Source organism: Pogoniulus pusillus, chromosome 15, assembly GCF_015220805.1.
Source record: "Pogoniulus pusillus isolate bPogPus1 chromosome 15, bPogPus1.pri, whole genome shotgun sequence".
In the NCBI taxonomy this organism is placed as follows: Eukaryota; Metazoa; Chordata; class Aves; order Piciformes; family Lybiidae; genus Pogoniulus; species Pogoniulus pusillus.
Genome location: NC_087278.1, coordinates 5,166,265 through 5,188,940, shown reverse-complemented (window position 1 = coordinate 5,188,940; position 22,676 = coordinate 5,166,265). Strand labels below are relative to the sequence as shown.

The 22,676-nt window shown below is 46.8% G+C and overlaps 1 protein-coding gene across 1 annotated transcript in view; it reads right to left on the bottom strand.

Annotated features, from left to right (window-relative positions):
- UTP20 (UTP20 small subunit processome component) overlaps positions 1-22,676 on the bottom strand; it is an 88,388-nt gene that overhangs the window by 29,573 nt on the left and 36,139 nt on the right. Inside the window, exons 23-37 of the mRNA XM_064155017.1 lie at positions 21,968-22,058; positions 20,812-20,897; positions 20,160-20,285; positions 18,729-18,895; positions 18,031-18,239; positions 13,829-13,972; positions 10,420-10,499; positions 8,370-8,590; positions 7,122-7,266; positions 6,075-6,162; positions 4,760-4,903; positions 4,144-4,194; positions 3,897-4,049; positions 1,092-1,247; positions 544-684 (exon numbers count right to left, since the gene is read on the bottom strand). Of these exons, the coding sequence (XP_064011087.1) occupies positions 544-684; positions 1,092-1,247; positions 3,897-4,049; positions 4,144-4,194; positions 4,760-4,903; positions 6,075-6,162; positions 7,122-7,266; positions 8,370-8,590; positions 10,420-10,499; positions 13,829-13,972; positions 18,031-18,239; positions 18,729-18,895; positions 20,160-20,285; positions 20,812-20,897; positions 21,968-22,058 (2,002 nt within the window). The remainder of the gene's footprint in view (positions 1-543; positions 685-1,091; positions 1,248-3,896; positions 4,050-4,143; positions 4,195-4,759; positions 4,904-6,074; positions 6,163-7,121; positions 7,267-8,369; positions 8,591-10,419; positions 10,500-13,828; positions 13,973-18,030; positions 18,240-18,728; positions 18,896-20,159; positions 20,286-20,811; positions 20,898-21,967; positions 22,059-22,676) is intronic.

Sequence of the window (22,676 nt, the reverse complement as noted above, 5' to 3'; positions counted from 1 at the left end):
AAACCACTGCTGCTCAATCATAAACCCAAGAAACATCTAGGCAGAAGCACAACCTTCATTTAAAGTGAAAGCAACTCTTTCAGATTAATTAGGACAGGGTAAAAACCACTGCTGCTCAATCATAAACCCAAGAAACATTTAGGCAGAAGCACAACCTTCATTTAAAGTGAAAGCAACTTTCAGATGAATTAGGACAAGGTAAAAACCACTGCTGCTCAATCATAAACCCAAGAAACATCTAGGCAGAAGCACAACCTTCATTTAAAGTGAAGGCACTTCTTTCAGATGATTTAGGGCAAGGTAAAAACCACTGCTGCTCAATCATAAACCCAAGAAACATCTAGGCAGAAACATGACTTTGATTCCCAATCCCCCAGGTGTGATGCCCACAGCCCTTCTTTTTTAACAGCACCTAATGGCACAGGTTCCATTTCCCTGTAAAGACAGCACAGAGAGGCTTTGGAAAACACAAGCCCACAATAAAATGCTCTTGCTTTGGCAGGGAGACAGAGGACAAAGTGGGGAATGCCTGCTGCCTTTTACCTGCATGTGTTTCATGTTCTCAAAGAAGTCCATGTCGGGATCGGTGCGGTTGGTCAGCTGAACCAAATCCCGGAATTCTGGATTTGCTGGGAATGTTTGGATGAGGCAGGAAAGCAGTGATGTGTAGTCCTGCTGGATGCTCTGCAAACAGCAAGCAATGAATGTTAAGTTCTTCTCAGAGAGGTTGCTACACACTCCTCAGAACAGCAGCACTGTCATTTAAGTGTTTCAGGCCATCAAGTCCCACGTTGGGTGCCAGCAAGTACCTCTCTGTATTGGACTGCACAAAGGAAAGCCTCCTCTCCAAAGAATGAGCTGCAACTAAGAAAAGCTGGAAAGTGGGAAACAAATTCAGGACACCTGAGTTCTGCAGCTTTTTCAACTTTTGTAAGATTTCAAGTGCAGTTTAGAGTGGATGAGTTTAGGATACAGAAGGATAAGTTAAAGTTACACGCCCCACTGCAGCAAGGGATTCAGAGAACTCAACCACAAATTGTTTCATATACTCTGGTGTGCTGGAGATATGTCATCAGCCAGCATTGCCTTACCTCAGTCTTACTCTTCAGCCCTCTCCTCACAGACTCCAGGAGAGTGTGCTGGATTAGCTCCTTGTAGTCCTCCTCCGTGTGGTCGATTTCTGCCAGGCGGCGAATCAAAGCGGTTAAGCAAAGGTTTGCGTTGTCACTGAGAGCCATGTCCCCGAGCTGAGTGGATGAAGAGATTGCACCACATGAGTATGCATACAACAACCCCAAGCAGTGCTATAGGCTGGGGACTGAGTGGCTGGAGAGCAGTCAGGAGGAAAGGGACCTGGGGGTACTGATAGACAGTAAGCTGAAGATGAGCCAGCAGTGTGCCCAGGTGGCCAAGAGAGCCAATGGCATCCTGGCCTGCATCAGGAACAGTGTGGCCAGCAGGACAAGGGAGGTTATTCTGCCCCTGTGCTCAACACTGGTCAGGCCACACCTTGAGTGCTGTGTCCAGTTCTGGGCCCCTCCATTCAAGAAAGATGTTGAGGTGCTGGAACATGTCCAGAGAAGGGCAACAAAGCTGTTGAGGGGCCTGGAGCACAAATCCTATGAGGAGAGGCTGAGGGAGCTGGGCCTGTTTAGCCTGGAGAAGAGGAGGCTCAGGGGTGATCTTATTACTGTCTACAACTACCTGAAGGGGCATTGTAGCCAGGTGGGGGGTGGCCTCTTCTCCCAGGCAACCAGCAATAGAACAAGGGGACACAGTCTCAAGTTGTGCCAGGGTAGGTATAGGCTGGATGTTAGGAAGAAGTTCTTCACAGAGAGAGTGATTGGCATTGGAATGGGCTGCCCAGGGAGGTGGTGGAGGCACCGTCCCTGGGGGTGTTCAAGAAAAGACTGGATGAGGCACTTAGTGCCATGGTCTGGTTGATTGGCTAGGGCTGGGTGATAGGTTGGACTAGATGATGTTGGAGGTCTCTTCCAACCTGGTTGATTCTATGATTCATATATCTTGTTCTCTCCAAAAGACTGGACTGAGCAGCACCATTGAAGACAACATAGCAAGGCCTATCTTACTGGATGTTCAGTAACTCAGAATAGTAGAACTGTTGAGGTTGGAAGAGACTTTAGAGATCAAACCCAACTGCTTGCCCAGAGCTCACAATCTCACCACTACTGCTAAGACAAACCACATCCCTTAGCACCACACCCACACATCTTTTAAATACCTCCAAGGATGGTGACTCCTCTACCTCCCCGGGCAGCCTGTTCCCTTTCTGTGAAGAAATGTTTCTTAATATCCAACCAGAACCTCCACTGGCACAATTTGAGCCTGTTTCCTCTTGCCCTATGACTTGTTGCATGCGAGAATAGAATCATAGAATCACAGAATCAACCAGGTTGGAAGAGACCTCCAAGCTCATCCAGTCCAACCTAGCACCCAGCCCTAACCAATCAACCAGACCATGGCACTAAGTGCCTCATCCAGGCTTTTCCTGAAGATCCCCAGGGACGGTGCCTCCACCACCTCCCTGGGCAGCCCATTCCAATGCCAATCACTCTCTCTGTGAAGAACTTCTTCCTAACTTCCAGCCTATACCTACCCTGGCACAACTTGAGACTGTGTCCCCTTGTTCTATTGCTGGTTGCCTGGGAGAAGAGGCCACCCCCCACCTGGCTACAATGTCCCTTCAGGTAGTTGTAGACAGTAATAAGATCACCCCTGAGCCTCCTCTTCTCCAGGCTAAACACCCCCAGCTCCCTCAACCTCTCCTCATAGGATTTGTGCTCCAGGCCCCTCACCAGCTTTGTTGCCCTTCTCTGGACATGTTCCAGCACCTCAACATCTTTCTTGAATTGAGGGGCCCAGAACTGGACACAATACTCAAGGTGTGGCCTGACCAGTGCTGAGTACAGGGGAAGAATAACCTTCTTTGTCCTACTAGCCACACTGTTCCTGATGCAGGCCAACCCTCACTTCATTCCAACCTTCTTTGAGGTATTTGTAGAGGGTGGTGAAGTCTCCCTTCAGCCTCCTCTTCTGAAGACTAAACAACCCCAGTTTCTTCAGTTGTTTCTCATCAGACTTGTGTTGAAGGCCCTCAACCAACTAGACTAGAACTACAGGACTAGAACTTCTATGGAACTACTGTCCACTCTTCCCATCAGGAAAAAACCTTTTAGATTGTCTAGCAGGCCCACACAACCAGAACATGCTGCAACAAAAACAAAAGCAGCCTTCCAAGACTGTGATATGCCTTTGATCCAGTAGAAATTGAGTAAACAGCTTCAAGGCTCCCTGATGGACAGGTGCACTGCTCTTGGGTGAGCCATTCTGCTGCACTGGATTCTGGACACACAGAAGTGGACATCACTTAAAAGCACGTGTTTGTAAGACTCAAATTGTTCAGCCTGCAGGAGACATAGAGGGGACCTTATCATTCTTTACAGCTACCTAAAGTTGTAGTCAGGTGGGTGTCAGGCTCTTCTCCCTGGCAATTAGTGACAGGACAAGAGGGCATGGCCTGAAGCTGAGCCAGGGGAAGGTTTAGGTTGGATATTAGGAAGCACTTCCTCACAGAAAGGCTGATTAGGCACTGGAATGGACTGCCCAGGGAGGGGGCAGAGTCACCATCTCTGGAGGTCTTTAAGAAAAGATCTGCTGTAGCACTTGGTGCCATGGCTTAGCTGATGTGGTGTTAGGTTATAGGCTGCACTTGATGATCTCAGAGGTCTTTTCCAGCCTCGGTGATGCTGTGATTCTGTGCAGTATTCTTGCTGAGCGTTTCACAGCGTCAAAACGCAACCAAGCCAAATAATTGGGCAGTGAGATTGTTCATGGAGATGTGGTGCACAAAGCAAGAGAAGGAAGAGTCAGCCAACCTGGATGGTGTAGAAGCAGTTGTGCATAACAGGGATGAGGAAGTCACTGTCCACTGCTTGCATTTCCTTGATGTGGGCTGTGATTGACTGAAAAGCTGACAGGCGCATGTCGAAGTCGATGTCATCAAGATGTCGTTTATCAAAGGCATTCAGCTAAGAGAGAGCAACACAATGGTCATGAGAAAGGCCAGGAACGTGACAACACAGCTTGGGAGGGACAAACAACGAGCAAAGAAGCTGTGCATACCTTAACAACATCAGTAATGTAGGTCAATGCACTGTCCAAATCAGACAAAGTCTACAAAGAAACACAAAACAGTTTAACTGTTGCAGCTGGAGAACTCAAGGCTTGAGACCAAACCAGAAAGCAACACCATCAATCCTTCTCCTGTTGGAAGTTTAATAAAAGCCTTTCTTCCATAAAGATGGAAGGTGTGATTTAAGTTTCTAAGCACCTGCAGAGTGTTTCCTTGGTTTTCCTGCTGAAAAAGAAAAGTTAGGGAAGTTGCTTCAAAGAAGTACAAAACATTCTGACTGCTATAAATCTGAGAGAACACCACAAATAAAAACCATCCTCAGGACACTGAAATTCATTTTTGTTTCATAGAGATACAGGATTCTCTGTGGGTGAAGTGTGTGGTTTATTTGGCTTCTCTTACACAAAAGAACCCTGGAGATGCTCACATCAACCAGGCTGTAAGCCAAAGCTTTTACTCATCTTTGTGCAGCTCCTTAATTTCTGCTACTTTCATTTAACAGATGCTACAGGTTAAATAGTTTTTTAAGCTCATGTACATTAAAGATAAACACTGCTGTATGTTGTCCTTGATCTCTTAAAAGAAAGAGAGATAAAAGTGCAATACCTGAAACACCAAGCACAATTTGTGCCGAGACAGTTTGTTCTGGATGACAGAAAAAAGCTTTGCCAGGGGTTTGAGAAAGCTTGTGGGATTTGAGCAATGCCTCAGCAAGTTCTGCACTGTCTCCAGAATGTCAATCTCTGTACCCTGGAAGAGAGAGATAACTGCCAATAAATACTGAGACTTCACAAAATCATTTCATTTCCTTTGCAATTATTTGAAACAGAATCATAGAATCAACCAGGTTGGAAGAGATCTCCAAGATCAGCCAGGCCAACCTAGCACCCAGCCCTGTCCAATCAACCAGACCATGGCACTAAGTGCCTCATCCAGGCTTTGCTTCAACACCTCCAGGGGCAGCCCATTCCAATCACTCTTCTGTGAAGAACTTCCTCCTAACATCCAGCCTAGACCTCCCCCAGCACAACTTGAGACTGTGTCCCCTTGTTCTGTTGCTGGTTGCCTGAGAGAAGAGACCAACTCCATCTGGCTACAGCCTCCCTTCAGGTAACTGTAGACAGCAATGAGATCATCCCTGAGTCTCCTCTTCTCCAGGCTAAACAAGCCCAGCTCCCCCAGCCTCTCCTCATGGGGCTGTGTTCCAGGCCTCTCACCAACTTTATTTAACAGTTAACAGAAGCTTAAGCCATGGAGAGCTCTGCTTCCTTCAGCTGCAGCCCATAAGCTTTGTATGCCTGAGGGCTTTCAGATTTTAGGGGAAGCTTCAGTTCTCAGAAATGCTTCTGTAGCTACAAATGGATTCCTTAAGAGGGGAAGGAGAACAGAATGGAAGCAGGAGATATGTGGTAAAGGGTTGGACTTGATGATCTGTGAGGTCTCTTCCAACCCTGATGATAGTGTGATATGGGAGCATGCTAATGATACTGTATGTTTGTCTTTCATCCTGCAGCAGGCTAACGTAGCACTGCCCACCACATAGGTTACTCAACTACACATATTGCTTTCCAGGTACTCTGGATTTACATTTAGGGAGCATAAAATCCACAGAGCATTTATTTCAAACACTGCAAAGAACATGGTGGACTGTCTGCATTGGTAAAGGAGGAAAAGATTGCATGTCTGCAGACCTGCCCCAGGAGAAGAGGGAAGAGAGTCAGCCTGAGCACTGGCATCCTTGCAAAGCACACATCAAGACATGATGGCACAGTGTTCCATGCTACAAAGACAGGACCATTTGGCTTCAGGCTGGTGTTGAGAACTGACCTATATAATCAATGCAATTTGCATCTTGAACAAGTACATGTTACTGAAAGAAAAAACATATGTTTAAGAGGGTGGGAAAGAAACTTCTACCTACCTGCTCCATGTTACTCTGATAAAGGAAAGGCAGGAGAAGGCTCACAAGCACTGAGTTCTGACTCTTTTCTTGGATAAATTTGCTGATCCTGGACAAGAAGACAAGGGAGTTTACTGCTTTCTAGCGATCCAATCAACAGTACAGAGGCAGAACTCAGCAGTGCCACATCAAAGAGCTTTGCCAGTCGACCCAGGCTAACTGAGCATACCCATCAAAGTCACAAGTCCAAGTATTCAGTTCCATGTGACTGGTGCTAGTTGGAGGCTAATTGGAATGTTTTAGTGAGAAAAACTAGATTATAGGCTGTGAAAAGGAAACAATGGTGATGTCTACTTCACTCATAGGCTTTCTGACATGTATAAAAACAAAGACACAAACATAGATAAGACAGTGTGAGAGTCTGTCTCTGTTGGAGTCAGTGTCTGTGCTTTTCTCCCTGGGCCTTTGCTGTGTAACCTAACTAATTCTGCTTCTAACTCACCTTGCTGATCCCTCACAGCTCACCTTGACCATAAGGCATACTCTAGGATAAGGTAGGGGTGTAGAAAGAAGGTGGAAGGGTGGTTGGGAGCTCCTCCTGGGGACTCTGATGTCTGGGAGGGGTACTGTGTTTCTGTATCACCTTTAAGTTGTCTATTTCTGTACATAGCTGCAAATATTGTAAATACCTGCTTGTATCTTGTGCTAAGCTGTAAATATAAAGCTTCATTCCTTAACTTCCAGCTGACTTAGTCTTGGCTGGGTGATTTTCTAAGAGTGGTGGGGGCAGGTAACTCCCAAACCATCACAGACTGCAGGCATTTCTGTGTTTATTCCTAACCCTAAGAGACACTGGTTTTGAGCACCAGCAACAGAAAGAGCTAGAATCAATTTCTGAAGACTCTTCATTTCAGACCCCAGCAGCTTGCAAAGTCAGTGACAGGTGCAGGTATTTTCAGCTGTTCTGAATTTAGTTGGAGACATAAAGGGTTTTAATTTGGAACCTATCACAAAAAGCCTCTTTCTTCCTCTCTCCTTCCAACTTTTAAGCTCTAAAGAAATACTTACTTGGAAAGTATACTCAGCTCTTTGCTGACTTGAGCTCTGTACTTCTTCTTTTTCACCTTCTCCACGTTTAACATTGTTTTGCTGAAGTACTGAAGTATGGCAGGAACATGAGGCAGAACCAAGAGGCAACCTAGGCTGAGGGTCTCTGTAAGGGATACAACAGTTAGGAACACCCAGCTCTGTGCTGCAAGCCACAGGAGGGAGATCCAGCCTCACAAAAAATGGGAAACACAGGTAGAGGAGGTTTCATCAGTGGAAGGAAGAAAAAAATAATCAAATGGGAGTTATGAATGTGCAGAGCAGCTGGATGCTGGGAACACACAGGCACCACTTGCTGAGACTAACATGTCTGAGCTAGGACCAGTCAAAGCACACACACCAGTGAATGCTCTCCCCAGATTTTGGTAACAGCCCCACTTAAGTGTGGGCTTATCAAAAAGGTACCAAGGATGTTCCTCAAAGGTAGCAGCTGTCACCTAAAATGGCAGGAGCTTCTATTTATAGATGGAGTTTTCTTTATTCTACCACTGAGCTCTTGTGTAAATCTCAGAGGTGCCCAAACAAGGGCCCAGTGGGAAGTGGTCTCCTTTCCACTGCCTTTGAACATCAGAGGTGAAGGATGGCTCCACAGCATCAAGCACATCACACCACCCTTCCCATCTACTACTACTCAAAGACCACAGGACTCAGTGGTTACTCTTTCTTGTCAGGGAGCACAGACTAAACATCACATAATACATGACCACATGCATATGGGGAGTAGACCTTTCTGTAAAACTTATTCCATACAATCATAGAACCATCCAGGTTGGAAGAGACCTCCAAGATCATCCAGGCCAACCTAGCACCCAGCCCTAGCCAGTCAACTAGACCATGGCACTAAGTGCCTCATCCACTCTTGATGTTGGGCTCAGAGCCAAGTCAGCAATGAGTTCTAGAAGTTGTCACATTGGTCAAAGCCTCACAGAAACAAAAAAACAGGTCAACAACACAAACATTCCTTCTTCATAAGGAATTTCTCTATGCTGAGGACTCTGACACTCAAATGTGAATCTCATCAGTCATTAGACACGCAGGACTTGGCAGCTCTTGAGCGTGCCAAGAGGAATCTGTACACTGACACTTCCATCTCCACAGGGAGGTTTCCTTTTCTGGTGCTGTTAGCCAGTGCAGAGGCAATCTCATCATAACCTATCATCTCTACCCAAAGCACCCACCAGATTGCTCAAGAATTGGACACAGGCATACCTTCTGTTATGTCTCCAGGGACAACACAGCCAGTCACGCTCAGGCTGCAAACCTGCTCCGTGGGTTCAAAATCTGGGCTGTTGAGAAGGCTATCAGCTATGTCCATCACAAGGCTGGATGTAGCTTCAGACAGGTTCTTGGCTGACAGCACAGCAAACACATTGCTCAGTATATCATACTCAGGATGATCTGGCTTCTGCTTGGCCAGCAAGGGAAAATACCTGAGAGGAAGATTACAGAAACAAAAAAAAGGTTGGTTGAAAATTTAAGTTCAGAACTTTAGAACTCCAGAATTCCTTTTACACAAAAAGATGAGGACTGTCTTGTATTTCAAACGAGGAAACAGCATAAAAAAACCTTCCACAAACCCCACAGAATGACAGTGACATGAAAAACAGAGTGAATGGAGGTTGCAGGGTCATCAAGATCCTTTTCCTGCTTTGAGACAGCATAATTTAAATCCATTTAAACAAGGGGACATAGTCTCAAGTTGTGCCAGGGTAGGTATAGGCTGGATATTAGGAAGAAGGTCTTCACAGAGAGAGTGATTTCCCATTGGAATGGGCTGCCCAGGGAGGTGGTGGAGGCACCGTCCCTGGGGGTCTTCAAGCAAAGCCTGGATGAGGCACTTAGTGCCATGGTCTAGTTGATTGGTTAGGGCTGGGTGCTAGGTTGGACTGGATGATCTTGGAGGTCTCTTCCAACCTGGTTGATTCTATGATTCTATGATTTCTCCACATATGTGTGTCTAAGTCTTCTGTTAGTCTGCTCCTAACCTAATGATCCAATTCCATTTTTTACAGAAGTTTGTATCCAAGTTCTATATCAATGGCTACAAATGAGGTGTGAAATCAGGTACTGGATATTCCAGCAAAACAAAGAGGCAAAGACCACTCTAAAGACAGCTGAGAGGCAGCTGAGCCATTTGCATCAAAAAACCCTCTTTTACACTGGATGTTGGAAAGAAATTCTTGGCAGTGAGGGTGGTGAGACACTGGAACAGGTTGTCCAGGAGGTCAAGGATGCTCTCTCCCTGGAGGTGTTCAAGGCCAGGCTGGATGAGACCTTGAGTAACCTGGAACACAAACCCTATGAGGAGAGGCTGAGGGAGCTGGGGGTGTGCAGCCTGGAGAAGAAGAGGTTCAGGGCAGAGCTCATTGCTGTCTACAACTACCTGAAGGGAGGCTGTAGCCAGGTGGGGTTGGTCTCTTCTCCCAGGCAAGCAGCAACAGAACAAGGGGACACAGTCTCAAGTTGTGCCAGGGGAAGTCTAGGCTGGATGTTAGGAGGAAGTTGTTGGCAGAGAGAGTGATTGGCATTGGAATGGGCTGCCCAGGGAGGTGGTGGAGTCACTGTCCCTGGAGGTGTTGAAGCAAAGCCTGGATAAGGCACTTAGTGCCATGGTCTGGTTGACTGGATAGGGCTGAGGGATAGGTTGGCCTGGATGATCTTGGAGGTCTCTTCCAACCTGGTTGATTCTATGATTCAAGAGAGTATTTGGTGCCCTGAACATAGATTTGGACATAGAATCTAAGCTGATTCTTTAATCTGGTCTTGCAGAAGGTGTTCCTGACCATAGCAGGGGGGTTGGAACTAGATGATCTTTATTGTCCCTTCTAACCCAAATCATCCCACAAAGATGAACAGTATCAGAATCTCAGTCACTGATTCTGTGCTGAACTTGCCCACATAATTTCATAAACCAGAAAGAAACAGGGAATCAAAAAGCAGGACTGAAAATGATATATTGTTAAACTGACTTCCCAAGACTCAGAAATCATTGGTCAAGATGTATTCTAAGAAATCAGCTCTCCTCCTCTCCCATCATCTGGGTTTTGGCTACACATCTGCTTAGCTGTTAATACCTGGAAAAAAGCAGCCCACTAGAATGAAGTGCATAAACTGGAAAGCTTCTCCATTGCATCTAGACTGCAAAAAGAAAATAGGGGTTCTGACATAATCATTCATAACCTATTAGCATCTTCTTTTTACTCTGAGTTTTGTATACTCAGGGAAAATAATTCTGTTTTTTTGTGAGGAGAACACTTACCTGGGATTTTTACTCCAGCTGTGAATGAGTTTGAGCAGGAACGTTGGAGAATATTGACTCTCTGAAGCTAATCTGCAGACCTAAAGGAAACACACAAGCATCAAATACCAATGCAACACAAGCAGGTAAAGCCACTTAGAAACCTCACCTCTAATAAAGACTTCACTACAATCCATAGTTTACCTTTTTTAGTCACCTTGTCATCATTTTTTCCAGCTTCCTCAGTATCTGCCAAGTCACCCTTAGCTCTTACTCCTATTTATACACTAGCCAGCTACCAGTTTTGTCCTCCTCTTGAAAGTGGCTCTCTATGCAGCCTCATATTTGCTGCAAAGACCTAGCAACCTCTCCTGGGCATACCTAGGAGATCTGCGGCGCAACACCCAGGACTCACTCCTCCCACACTTTCTATGGCCTGGCCACAGAGCCTTCCATTCTAACATCTGCTTCAGGTCTCCATGCTCTCACTGCCTAAAAAACACCCTCTCTTCTCAGGGAGAGGCCTGAGCAATGCACCACATCCCAGGCATGGCATCTTCCAACAGGGTTCTGCATCCAGAACGATGCTACCTAAGAGCTGCTCAGGTGTAGTCCCACACAGCAGCTGCATGACTGGACAGAAGCAATAAGGCCCCACTGCACAGGTCTGGCTTCCTCTGCCAGGCTGCATGGCAGTCACACAGCTGGGTTTCCACCCTGGCCACAGCTGGACTGTCAGCAGGGCACCATTAGAAAGCACATAAGCAGGTAAGGCTCCAGGGAATTTGGGCTCAACAGCTAGGGTGGTGCATGTGGGTTTTGAGCTAGCTCAGTATGAGCTCAAGTCCTGAGCATAACAGAGGAGAAGGCAGATCTGAACGCCACAGATGAGGTCCTAGAAAGCTTCTCTTTCCTCTAAAGGCTTTCTATGCAATGTTACTGCTCTGCATAAAACAGCTCTTCTGAATGCTGCACAATCAAGAGTTAAGTGTTAGTCCAATCCTGCAGGAATGCTGCTGTGCAGGTTAATAACAACACTGAGCCTCTGCAGCAAACTTCTGAGGTCTGATGAGCACCAAACTCCAGTTCCAAGTTTAAGCCAACAGGCTTAAAACAATTTGCACTCTCTACGAGTTTTTTACACACCTCAACTCCATTACCTTAACAAAAGAAAGCACAGAAGTCAAGGATTCCTTTGCCAAACCCAAATCTCCATGGAGTTCCCTGGTAGAGAATTCCCTCTAGAGGGAGCTTCTGGATCATCTACCATCCAAGACCCCAAACTCACTGTCCTCCCCACACCCAGAAGGACACCAGGAATGCTATTTACCAACAATTTTACAGCTTGTCCAGATTTACTCAGTGTTTCCAAACACAAAAGTCCCCAAAAATATTAAGTATTTTGCTGACTTAATGCCTGAAACAAAATGTTTCAACTTCTCTGGGACAGCAATAACTGCTCACTGCTTGGCACATGTGGCACCCTGGACTTGGAAAGACTCCATGGACAGACCTGCAGCATACAACTCTCTGTTGCACTGTCCAGTGAAATACAGAGGTACATACAGTGCATGGGACTACTTTATCTATGCTTTGGGGGAAGGTGCTGCCTGAAGGGACATGGTAGCCAGGTGGGGGGTGGCCTCTTCTCCCAGGCAGCCAGCAATAGAACAAGGAGACACAGTCTCAAGCTGTGCTGGGGAAAGTATAAGCTGGATGTTAGGAGAAAGTTCTTCCCAGAGAGAGTGATTGGCATTGGAATGGGCTGCACAGGGAGGTGGTGGAGTCACCATCCCTGGAGGTGTTGAAGAAAGGCCTGGAGGAGGCACTTAGTGCCATGGTCTGGTTGACTGGATGGGGCTGGGGGATGGGTTGGCCTGGATGATCTTCAAGGTCTCTTCCAACCTCCTTGATTCTATGATTCTATTAGGGTTTGTAGTAATAGAATCACAGAATGGTTTAGGTCAGAAGGGACCTCAAAGATCATCCAGTTCCAACCCCCCATCGTAGGCAGGGACACCTCCCACTTAGAACAGGTTGCTCAAGGCCTCAGCCAACCTGGCTTTGAACACCTCCAAGAAGGGGCAGCCACAACCTCCCTGGGCAACCTGTGCCAGTGTCTCATCACCCTCACTAGAAAGAACTTCTTCCTAATATCTAGTTTGAATCTCCCCTCTGCCAGTTTAAACCCATTACCCCTCATCCTGTCATTAGCAGACCTTGTATATAGTCCCTCCCCAGCCTTCCTGTAGGCCCCCTCTAGATACTGGAAGGCCACTATAAGGTCTCTTTGAAACCTTCTCTTCTCCAGGCTTAAGGAGGATAGGGAATAGATTGAAGCTTGACGAGGGCAGATTTAAATTGGAGGTTAAGAAGAAATTCTTTACAGTGAATATGGTGAGACAGTGGAACAAGATGCCCAGGGGAGGCTGTGGGTGCTCCCTCCCTGGAGGTGCCCAAGGCCAGCCTGGATTGAGGCCTTGAGCAGCCTGGGCTAGCAGGTGTCCCTGCCCATGGTGGGGGCTTGGAACTAGATGATCTTTAATGTCCCTTCCAATCCATTCTATGGTTGTAACACTGCATTTTCCTAACTCAGATGACCTGAATTCCCCTGAAGAAGCCTCTATCACAGAAGCACACAGCCCACTGACACACCCTGCTGAGTCCTTCCTTTCCTGTGGCAGCAATCCCCTACCCCAGGCACAGGAACAGTCACACAAAAAAGTAACCAAGTGCACCTGGAAGTGACCACTGTTATTTTCCTTCCCTGAAGCATTCAGGGAACAATTCTACCTTTCTGGTTAAAGAACAAAGAAATGGCATCCATTTTATTCAGATGACTTAATTTGTACTTTAGCCTGTGACTTGATTATTCCAGGATGAAACTGGCCTTGCAAAAACACACAGGATGCCAACATCTGCCTGAGGTCACATCCAATCCTGTGATGGATGTAGCTGTCACGACAGACTCCAGTGCAATTGAAGTTCTGTGTGTGGTATCACAGTATCACCAAGGTTGGAAGAGACCTCACAGATCATCAAGTCCAACCCTTTAGCACAGAGCTCAAGGCTAGACCATGGCACCAAGTGCCACGTCCAATCCTGCCTTGAACAGCCCCAGGGACGATGACTCCACCACCTCCCCAGGCAGCCCATTCCAGTGTCCAATGACTCTCTCAGGGAAGAACTTTCTCCTCACCTCCAGCCTAAATTTCCCCTGGCATAGCTTGAGGCTGTGTCCTCTCGTTCTGGTGCTGGCCACCTGAGGGAAGAGAGCAACATTCTCCTGGCCACAACCTCCCCTCAGGTAGTTGCAGACAGCAATAAGGTCTCCCCTGATTTTCCTCTTCTCCAGGCTAACCAATCCCAGCTCCCTCAGCCTCTCCTCGTGGTAGATGCAAAGCTGCTTGCAAGAATAAGAAATCCTTACCTGAGGCCATACCACTGCATGGAAAACTGCATCAATCTCTTCCACACTAAAGCTGTAGGTCTCATAATCAGTAAAAAACTCCACCACAAGCTTGAGTCCAAGACGTCTCAAATTTTTCAGTGGATTAATCAACCTAGGTTGGACCTGCAAAGCAAAGACCAAGGGTAAGACTTTGCAGAACAACAAGTAACTATTTGATCTGAAATTAAATACAGCAATTCACTGACCACAGGTGCAAACCTTTGCTGGAACTATCACAACGTTGCTCTGTTTTCTCCTGTAACCTGATCACAGGAACAATCCACCTCTCACAGCTGACCTCAGTTTTTCTAAGAGGTGCCTGTTTCTACACTGAGTCAGTTGACCAAAAGTGCAAATCCACCCTGAGAGGTCTAAAGTAGCTTCTGCCCTTTGTGGACAAAATGCTCCAGCAGAGTTGTATTTCCTGACTCCTAAATAATTCTGTTCTACACGGGAAAGGGCTCAAATCAGCTCTTGAAAGTTGCAACTCTGCACACTGAGATCTGCTAGGATGAAAAGAAATCAACGGACGTGGAGAAGGGGGAGGAATAGAGGGGTAAGAATGTGAATCACCTCCTACAACAGCACAGGGCAAAATATTCCATGTGGTTACAGGAGGATGCTGTCTGTACTCATTTAGCTATTCTGTTCCACAGTCATTCTGGGGAAAACAGGTAAGGAAATCTGCCACACAACTCGTCACGAAGTTATTCATGCACCGCTGCTTCCTGACTCTTCTCCCTGAGGAGAGTCTTGACCTGAGTAACCTGCATTATTTCCACATTGTGCAATGCAGCTCCCAGCACCAAAAGATGAGGTAGCTTCACAGTGAAGAGGTACTGAACTTCAGTCTCAGTTACAACAGAGACATGTCAGAGCAATTAAAGGCTGCTGTCCAAGACTGCAACTATGTTTTGGGTACCTCAGTCTTTATCATGTACTGTGATCCACCACACAGAATAAACACTTGTATCTCTGTTTTCAAAGCAGCTTTGGTGTCAAAGCCTCGCTGAAATACAAGTGTTTTGTACCTGTGGACTTCTGAAGACACCACTGTCTATCATGCACCACTTTCCTACACTCCCTCTGCACCCAAAACAAAGAGAAGATAGTGGAAAAGGATCGCTGTGTTCATGCCCAGGAGTGAGGGTGAGAGAGCACTGGAACAGGCTGCCAGGAGAGGTTGTGGAGTCTCCTTCTCTGGAGACATTAAAAACGTGCCTGAATGCACTTCTGTGTGACCTGCTCTAGGTGATCCTGCTGTGTCACAGGGGTTGGACTAGAGGATCTTTTGAGGTCCCTTCCAATCCCTACCATTCTGTGATTCCCAAGCTGTGCTGAATGTGAACCGATGGTGTGCAATCAGCTTCCAATCAGCCAGGGAGCTTCTTGAAGGGCCAAAGAAAGAAAAAACCAGGCTGCTACTGCTACTGTTGACCCTCAACAGAAATAATTTTGGGTCTCCCACTGTTCAACCACCTAAGAGAATAAGGAAACTCAATACTGAACACAACCAGTAGGAAATGGTAAACTAATAACTTGGCTTTAAACGGCCAAAGTTGGTGTTTAACTCTCCAGGCAGTATCAACCTGCAATAAATTACTTTCAAACTTCAAGAATGTCTTCTAACCATTAGCCAAGATAAACACATTTCTCACACTCTTCCATAAACTTTTAACATTTCCTGGGCTAATGAAGTGCTAAATTAAGTTCAGAGAAATGACAGTCAGTTGCCATGTAACACAACCATGACAGGATTACCCTAGTAAACCCAGCCCAGCAATGAATGAAGCAGCTTTTAAAACCCCTTTCCCTGTTTAAAACATGGAAGTAATGGATTGCAAGTGCCTGAGTGTGGGATGCTGCTGTCCTACAATTTACTCATACCCTTCATAAATAGTTACAAGGTTCTGTGCAGCCTTCAGGCAGGTAGGCAACCTTGGATGTCGCCTGACTGCAAGGGCTTGCTTCCTTTGATGGATTACTTTCAAGGCAACTTCTAACCTCAAATGCTCACAGGTGGGTCTTGGCCAAAACACACATGCAGGGTGGCTAAACTTTCATTACCTAACACCACTTGCTCAGTCTATCATCACATAATTGCTTCCAACATACCACTTGCCCAGTCTGTCATCTCCTAATTCCTTTCAGCACTGCAGTGCTGATGATGACTGCAGTTTGCTTGTTCCACACCTAACACATGAACAGGCACTGCAGTGCTGATGATGACTGCAGTTTGCTTGTTCCACACCTAACACATGGACAGGCACTGCAGTGCTGATGATGACTGCAGTTTGCTTGTTTCACACCCAACACATGAACAGGCACTGCAGTGCTGATGATGACTGCAGTTTGCTTGTTCCACACCTAACACATGAACAGGCACTGCAGTGCTGATGATGACTGCAGTTTGCTTGTTCCACACCTAACACATGAACAGGCACTGCAGTGCTGATGATGACTGCAGTTTGCTTGTTCCACACCTAACACATGAACAGGCACTGCAGTGCTGATGATGACTGCAGTTTGCTTGTTCCACACCTAACACATGAACAGGCACTACAATGTTGCTGATGACTGTGCAGTTTGCTTGTTCCACACCTAACACATGAACAGGCACTGCAGTGCTGATGATGACTGCAGTTTGCTTGTTCCACACCTAACACATGAACAGGCACTGCAGTGCTGATGATGACTGCAGTTTGCTTGTTCCACACCTAACACATGAACAGGCCCTGCAATGTTGCTGATGACTGTGCAGTTTGCTTGTTTCACACCAAATGCATGATCGGCTCTGCACTGGACCTGACTTGAGCTTTCCTTTTCCTGTTTGGATTGAAGCCTGGCAAAGGCACTGGTTTCAGAAAGACAGAAAAGTCTGGCTCAATGTCATAGCTTCCAAACAGCTGGCAACAGCCCCCCTGAGCCAGCTGGGTTTGAGCTCTGGCAGCTCTGCACTGCTCCTGGACACAGGGCAGCAGTAAGCCAACACAACCCCTCTTTAATTGCAGCCAATCTTTAACAGAATGTTTTCCTCACTCGACCCTTTCTGCACATACAGCCACTGCACAGCAAGGGAAAAAACACTTCCAGTGCTCTGCAGATACCTGGCTGAGACCCAAATTGTAACACTGGATTAGCATGACTACAGATACTGAGCTGAACATGCTTCATGCTGAGCATGCTAAAGCATGGCTGGTAGCCACAGTCTCTCTGTGTCTCATGACAGCAGTCAACCATTGCAGATAATCACTGTGATGATCTACAATGCTGAGTTCCTCTAGGGTCTAGCACTGCAACAAAACCTAAAGAGAAAGTTTGCTCTAAAGTTCCCAGGCAAGAAAATTTAAATCCTTTCCTTGCCTCTATCAAATGCTTTATTCTTGCAGCCAAGAAACTGCATCTTTAGGGCCAATTTCAACTTCCAGCCATATGATCTTTTTATATTCTTACTGAAAAAACATTTAGCTCTCCTTCATGCCCATCTCTCCACAGTGCTGGCAGGTGGCAAAGCACAGAGATCACCTCCAACTCTCTTTTCAGCAACTCAGACAAAAAAACTGCCTGCAGTGCCTGAGGCCTGCAGCACTTTCAGACAAATATCACTGGCCTCTATTTTAATGGAATCACAGAATGGTAGGGGTTGGGAGGGACCTCTGAAAACAGAATCACAGACTATCAATTCCAATCCCCTGCTTGCCAGAGCAGGACCACCTAAAGCAGATCACACAGAAACACATTCAGGAAGGTCTTCAAAGGGTCCAGAGACCCTCTCTGGGCAACCTGTTCCAGTGCTCTGCCACCCTCACAGTAAAGAAATTCCCTCTCATGGAACTTCCTATGTTCAAATTTATGTCCTTTACTTCATGCCCTGTCACTGGAGACCACTGAGAAGTGTCTGGCCTCATCTTCCTGACACCCACCCCTTAGCTATTTGTAAGCATTAATAAGATCTACCCTCAGCCAGCTCTCCTTCAAGCTAAACATCTCCACCTCTCTCAGCCTTTCCTCATGAGATAGATACTGCAGACCCCTAAATCAACATTTTGACATTTAATTGTTAAGCTTTACTTCATGCTGCCACTAAACTTCTCTGCACCTGAACCAGTGAGGGAGTGTGCACATGTGCAAGCTAAGCAGGGGAAGAAGGAAAGGAATCTAATTTACATGTTTGTTTGTACCTTCTCTCTTTGCTGGAGGATGCAGGATACCACAGCTGTCATGCAGAGCAGAATCTGCAGAATTTCAGGCAGGTACTGATGGATCAAATGTCCCATGTTTTTCAACACGACTTCAAGACCATTGAAGAGGCTATGCTGACGTCCAAGAGGCAGGACTTTAGCTAAATCCAGCTCTGACATACTTTGAAGCACTGCACTCTGGCAAGGTCCTGTAATAGCCAAAGGAACAGTGATTAATCTAGAGAAGCATCATGAAGATATCCACCACCAAAATGAATTTTCAATGACAAGTGGTGAAACCTGGCCCTAAAACACAGGTTTGCTGAGAGGACAGCTCTCTGTGCCTGTCAGCCATATCCCACTGCTACAGCATCAGAGAACACTTCACAGCCTCTGTTTATTGCCATCATAGGCAGGCCAGCCTACACTGCCAGTAACTGCTTATTCCTGGCCTGCTCACTGGCAGAGTTTTTCTGACCTTGGACCTGTAAAACAGAGCAATCATGCTTTGTAAGAAAAAAGCTTGAGGGAATCTCAGTCCTTATCAAAAGTTTCCTTTCATCCTTTCATTGTTCCAAGGCACTGCTAGAGACCTCTGAAGCATGTAACAGCACTAAGCCTACTCATCTTCCCACATGATTTTATGATCTCTACAGGTCAGGATCACCACACCTCCAGATTCAACTGCCTGTACCTACCATTACTGAACTGCTTCACAGCTTCAAAGAGCAGATCCAAGAACATCCTGATCTCTTCTGGCAATGAGCCGGCCAGGAACCGCAGAACGATTGACATGCGAGTGCTCGCTGAAGACTTGCCCTGGGTTTTGTTCCCTGTTTTGTTCCTCATTCTGCCATAGAGAATTCTTCAAGAGCCAAAAAGAGGTTGTGTTAGCTTTCAGTAAACCATCTGTTTCTTATTCTGCAGGAGAAACTCCATTTAAAAACATCCTTTAGTATCACAGTATCACCAAGGTTGGAAGAGACCTCACAGATCATCAAGTCCAACCCTTTAGCACAGAGCTCAAGGCTAGACCATGGCACCAAGTGCCACGTCCAATCCTGCCTTGAACAGCCCCAGGGACGATGACTCCACCACCTCCCCGGGCAGCCCATTCCAGTGTCCAGTGACTCTCTCAGTGAAGAACTTTCTCCTCACCTCCAGCCTAAATTTCCCCTGGCACAGCCTGAGGCTGTGTCCTCTTGTTCTGGTGCTGGCCACCTGAGAGAAGAGAGCAACCTCCCCCTGGCCACAACCACCCTTCAGGTAGTTGTAGACAGCAATAAGGTCTCCCCTGAGCCTCCTCTTCTCCAGGCTAACCAATCTCAGCTCCCTCAGCCTCTCCTCGTAGGGCTGTGCTCAAGGCCTCTCCCCAGCCTCGTCGCCCTTCTCTGGACACGCTCAAGCATCTCAATGTCCCTCCTAAACTGGGGGGCCCAGAACTGAACACAGTACTCAAGGTGTGGTCTAACCAGTGCAGAGTACAGGGGCAGAATGACCTCCCTGCTCCTGCTGACCACACCATTCCTGATGCAGGATGCCACTGGCTCTCTTGGCCACCTGGGCACACTGCTGGCTCATGTTCAGGTGGGTATCAATCAGCACCCCCAGATGCCTCTCTGTCTGGCTGCTCTCCAGCCACTCTGACCCCAGCCTGTATCTCTGCATGGGGTTGTTGTGGCCAAAGTGCAGCACCCTGCACTTGGAGCTATTGAACCCCATCCCCTTGGCCTCTGCCCATCTGTCCAGGCGGTCAAGGTCCCGCTGCAGTTGCCCAGAAACACCCAGTGAAAGATCAGTTTCTGCTGCTACAACAGAAGCTTTGCTGGTGGCTGTAGGTATAAAAGTTACCTGTGCAGTAATTTGCATCACTGTATCTTAATAAATGGCAATGCTCAGTGAACTGAAATGTTCCCTTTAAGTCTTAGCAAAACAGTGCTTACCAAAAGGATGTTTTGTAAGATGTGTGTTCACAAGAGAAATGTGCTAATAAAGAATCCATAGGGAACATCAAAGCCATCAAACTATGCATTTAACCACTGGTTTATCTCAACTCTTTAAAGTGAGAAGCAGCAACACGACATCTCTGCTCACTGGTACTTTGACTTGAGACTTTCAAACCCACACACCTCATAAGCACAGGAATGAGATCTGGTCGATGCTCTGCTTTCACTACTGCAGTCTCCTCAGAAATACTGAAGTGGACTATTTCTTCTTTAAAACTCTTGTCCTCCAGCAGCCTTTGCAAGTTCTCCCTGAGAGCAGTACATATTATGAGAGGAGGCAGAGGTTACAGAAATAAAGACACACACACACACATGCACCTCTGTCTGTAATTACTTTCCTATCTAACCTATGCTGTATATAAAATATTAAAGTTCTCTTAACCCCCCCTCCAAGTTCAACTAATGTGTAGGAAAGCACCTCCTGGATAAATTACAAAGAGATAATTCAACCACAAACTGCAGCTTTATGCTGTCACTTCCCCTGAGTGCTTATAAATCACCTCTTTGAAAACAAAGCAATCACCAAGCACAGGGTATTCTGGGATGGAATGGAAATGTTGCCTTTTTCCCATAAACACAAAAGATACTCTTAGCATCCTCCAGACTTTATTTCCTGGTTTAGATAGGGAATATATAGCTGGCTAAAAATAAAATTCATATATCTATCTTCAACAGATACAGGAAAGGCTCTCTTCAAGGCAACTGACCCCGAACAAGGCTTCTGATATGACAGCAGGTTCATTTGCCACAGCTAAAAGGATATAAAAGCTTTTACCTGTATGGCAGTAGGTGAGGGTGCTTGTATGTCATTATGCAGTCAAGAGCTATTCTCTGTACATTCTGGTCTTGATGGGACAGTAACTGCAAATGACAAAGGAGAGAAAATTAATCCCTAGCTAAAAGGCAGAAGTGCTTGCTTAAAATAGTGAAACAACCCAAAGGCTCCAAGGTCAAGTAGGTTTGGACTAACTTCCCAGAGAAATTATGCCTTGCCAGTATAAAGCCAAGAAGTGGACACACAACAGTCTGGTTCTGGTGCCCCCACTATAAGAAGGGCATCAAGAGCAGGTCCAGAGGAGGGCCACAAAGATCACAGAATCAAGCAGGTTGGAAGAGACCTCCAAGATCATGCAGTCCAACCTAGCACCCAGCCCTAGCCAGTCAACCAGACCATGGCACTAAGTGCCTCATCCAGGCTTTGCTTCAACACCTCCAGGTGCCTCCACCACCTCCCTGGGCAGCCCATTCCAATGCCAATCACTCTCTCTGTGAAGAACTTCCTCCTAACATCCAGCCTATACCTACCCTGGCACAACTTGAGACTGTGTCCCCTTGTTCTGTTGCTGGTTGCCTGGGAGAAGAGGCCACCCCCCACCTGGCTACAATGCCCCTTCAGGTAATCGTAGACAGCAATGAGGTCACCCCTGAGACTCCTCTTCTCCAGGCTAAACAACCTCAGCTCCCTCAGCCTCTCCTCATAGGGTTTATGTTCCAGGCTTTTCACCAGCTTCATTGCCCTTCTCTGGACACATTCCAGCACCTCAACATCTCTCTTGAATTGAGGAGCTCAGAACTGGACACAGCACTCAAGGTGTGGCCTGAGCAGTGCTGAGTACAGGGGAAGAACAGAGGGCTGAAGCATCTCCCCTATGGGGACAGGCTGAGAGTGGGGGCTGAGTTAGGTTAGACTGGATGAACTTGGAGCTCTCTTCCAACCTGCTTGATTCTATGATTTTATGCTCAGCCTGGAGAACAGAAGGCTCTGGGGAGACCTTACAGCCTGCTTCGCTGCCTTTTCAAGGACAGCTCCTTTTTCAGCTATCATGGCCTGGTTCAGAAAACAACAGGTTTCTGTAGTCTCAGACACTGCATTGAAAGAAGAAAGAGTTCATTTCTTAGCAGCAGTGCTGCAAGCCAGCAGAGAGCATCACCTGGGTATATAACGCGTTCAGCTTCGGCTCCAGGTACAACGCGCGGGGGTTGGAGAACTTAGAGAAAACTTGTAAATGGGCTATGAGTTGCCTGCAAAACAAACCAAAGCAAAACAGTTTCCTTTTTAAAATGACCAGGAGAAACAAGCCTGCATTGTCATAAACAAACTGGGAACTTTTACTAAAACCATTTAACAGGAAAGAGAAAGAGCCAACGACACGAGAGAATCTCCGGTCTATCAGCCTTTGTTTCAGAGACACAGCAAGAGGCATCCTGTTCCCTCCCCTAAGGAGCATCTTTCAGATGTCACTAAGGCCTCTGGATGAGGGCATCGAGTCAGTCATCAGCAAGTTTGCAGATGACACCAAGCTGGGGGCAGATGTGACTGAGTTGGAAGGCAGAAGGGCTCTGCAGTGGGACCTTGACCACCTGGACAGATGGGCAGAGGCCAAGGGGATGGCATTCAATAGCTCCAAGTGCAGGGTGCTGCACTTTGGCCACAACAACCCCATGCACAGATACAGGCTGGGGTCAGAGTGGCTGGAGAGCAGCCAGACAGAGAGGGATCTGGGGGTGCTGATCAATACCCACCTGAACATGAGCCAGCAGTGTGCCCAGGTGGCCAAGAGAGCCAGTGGCATCCTGGCCTGCATCAGGAATGGTGTGGCCAGCAGGAGCAGGGAGGTCATTCTGCCCCTGTACTCTGCA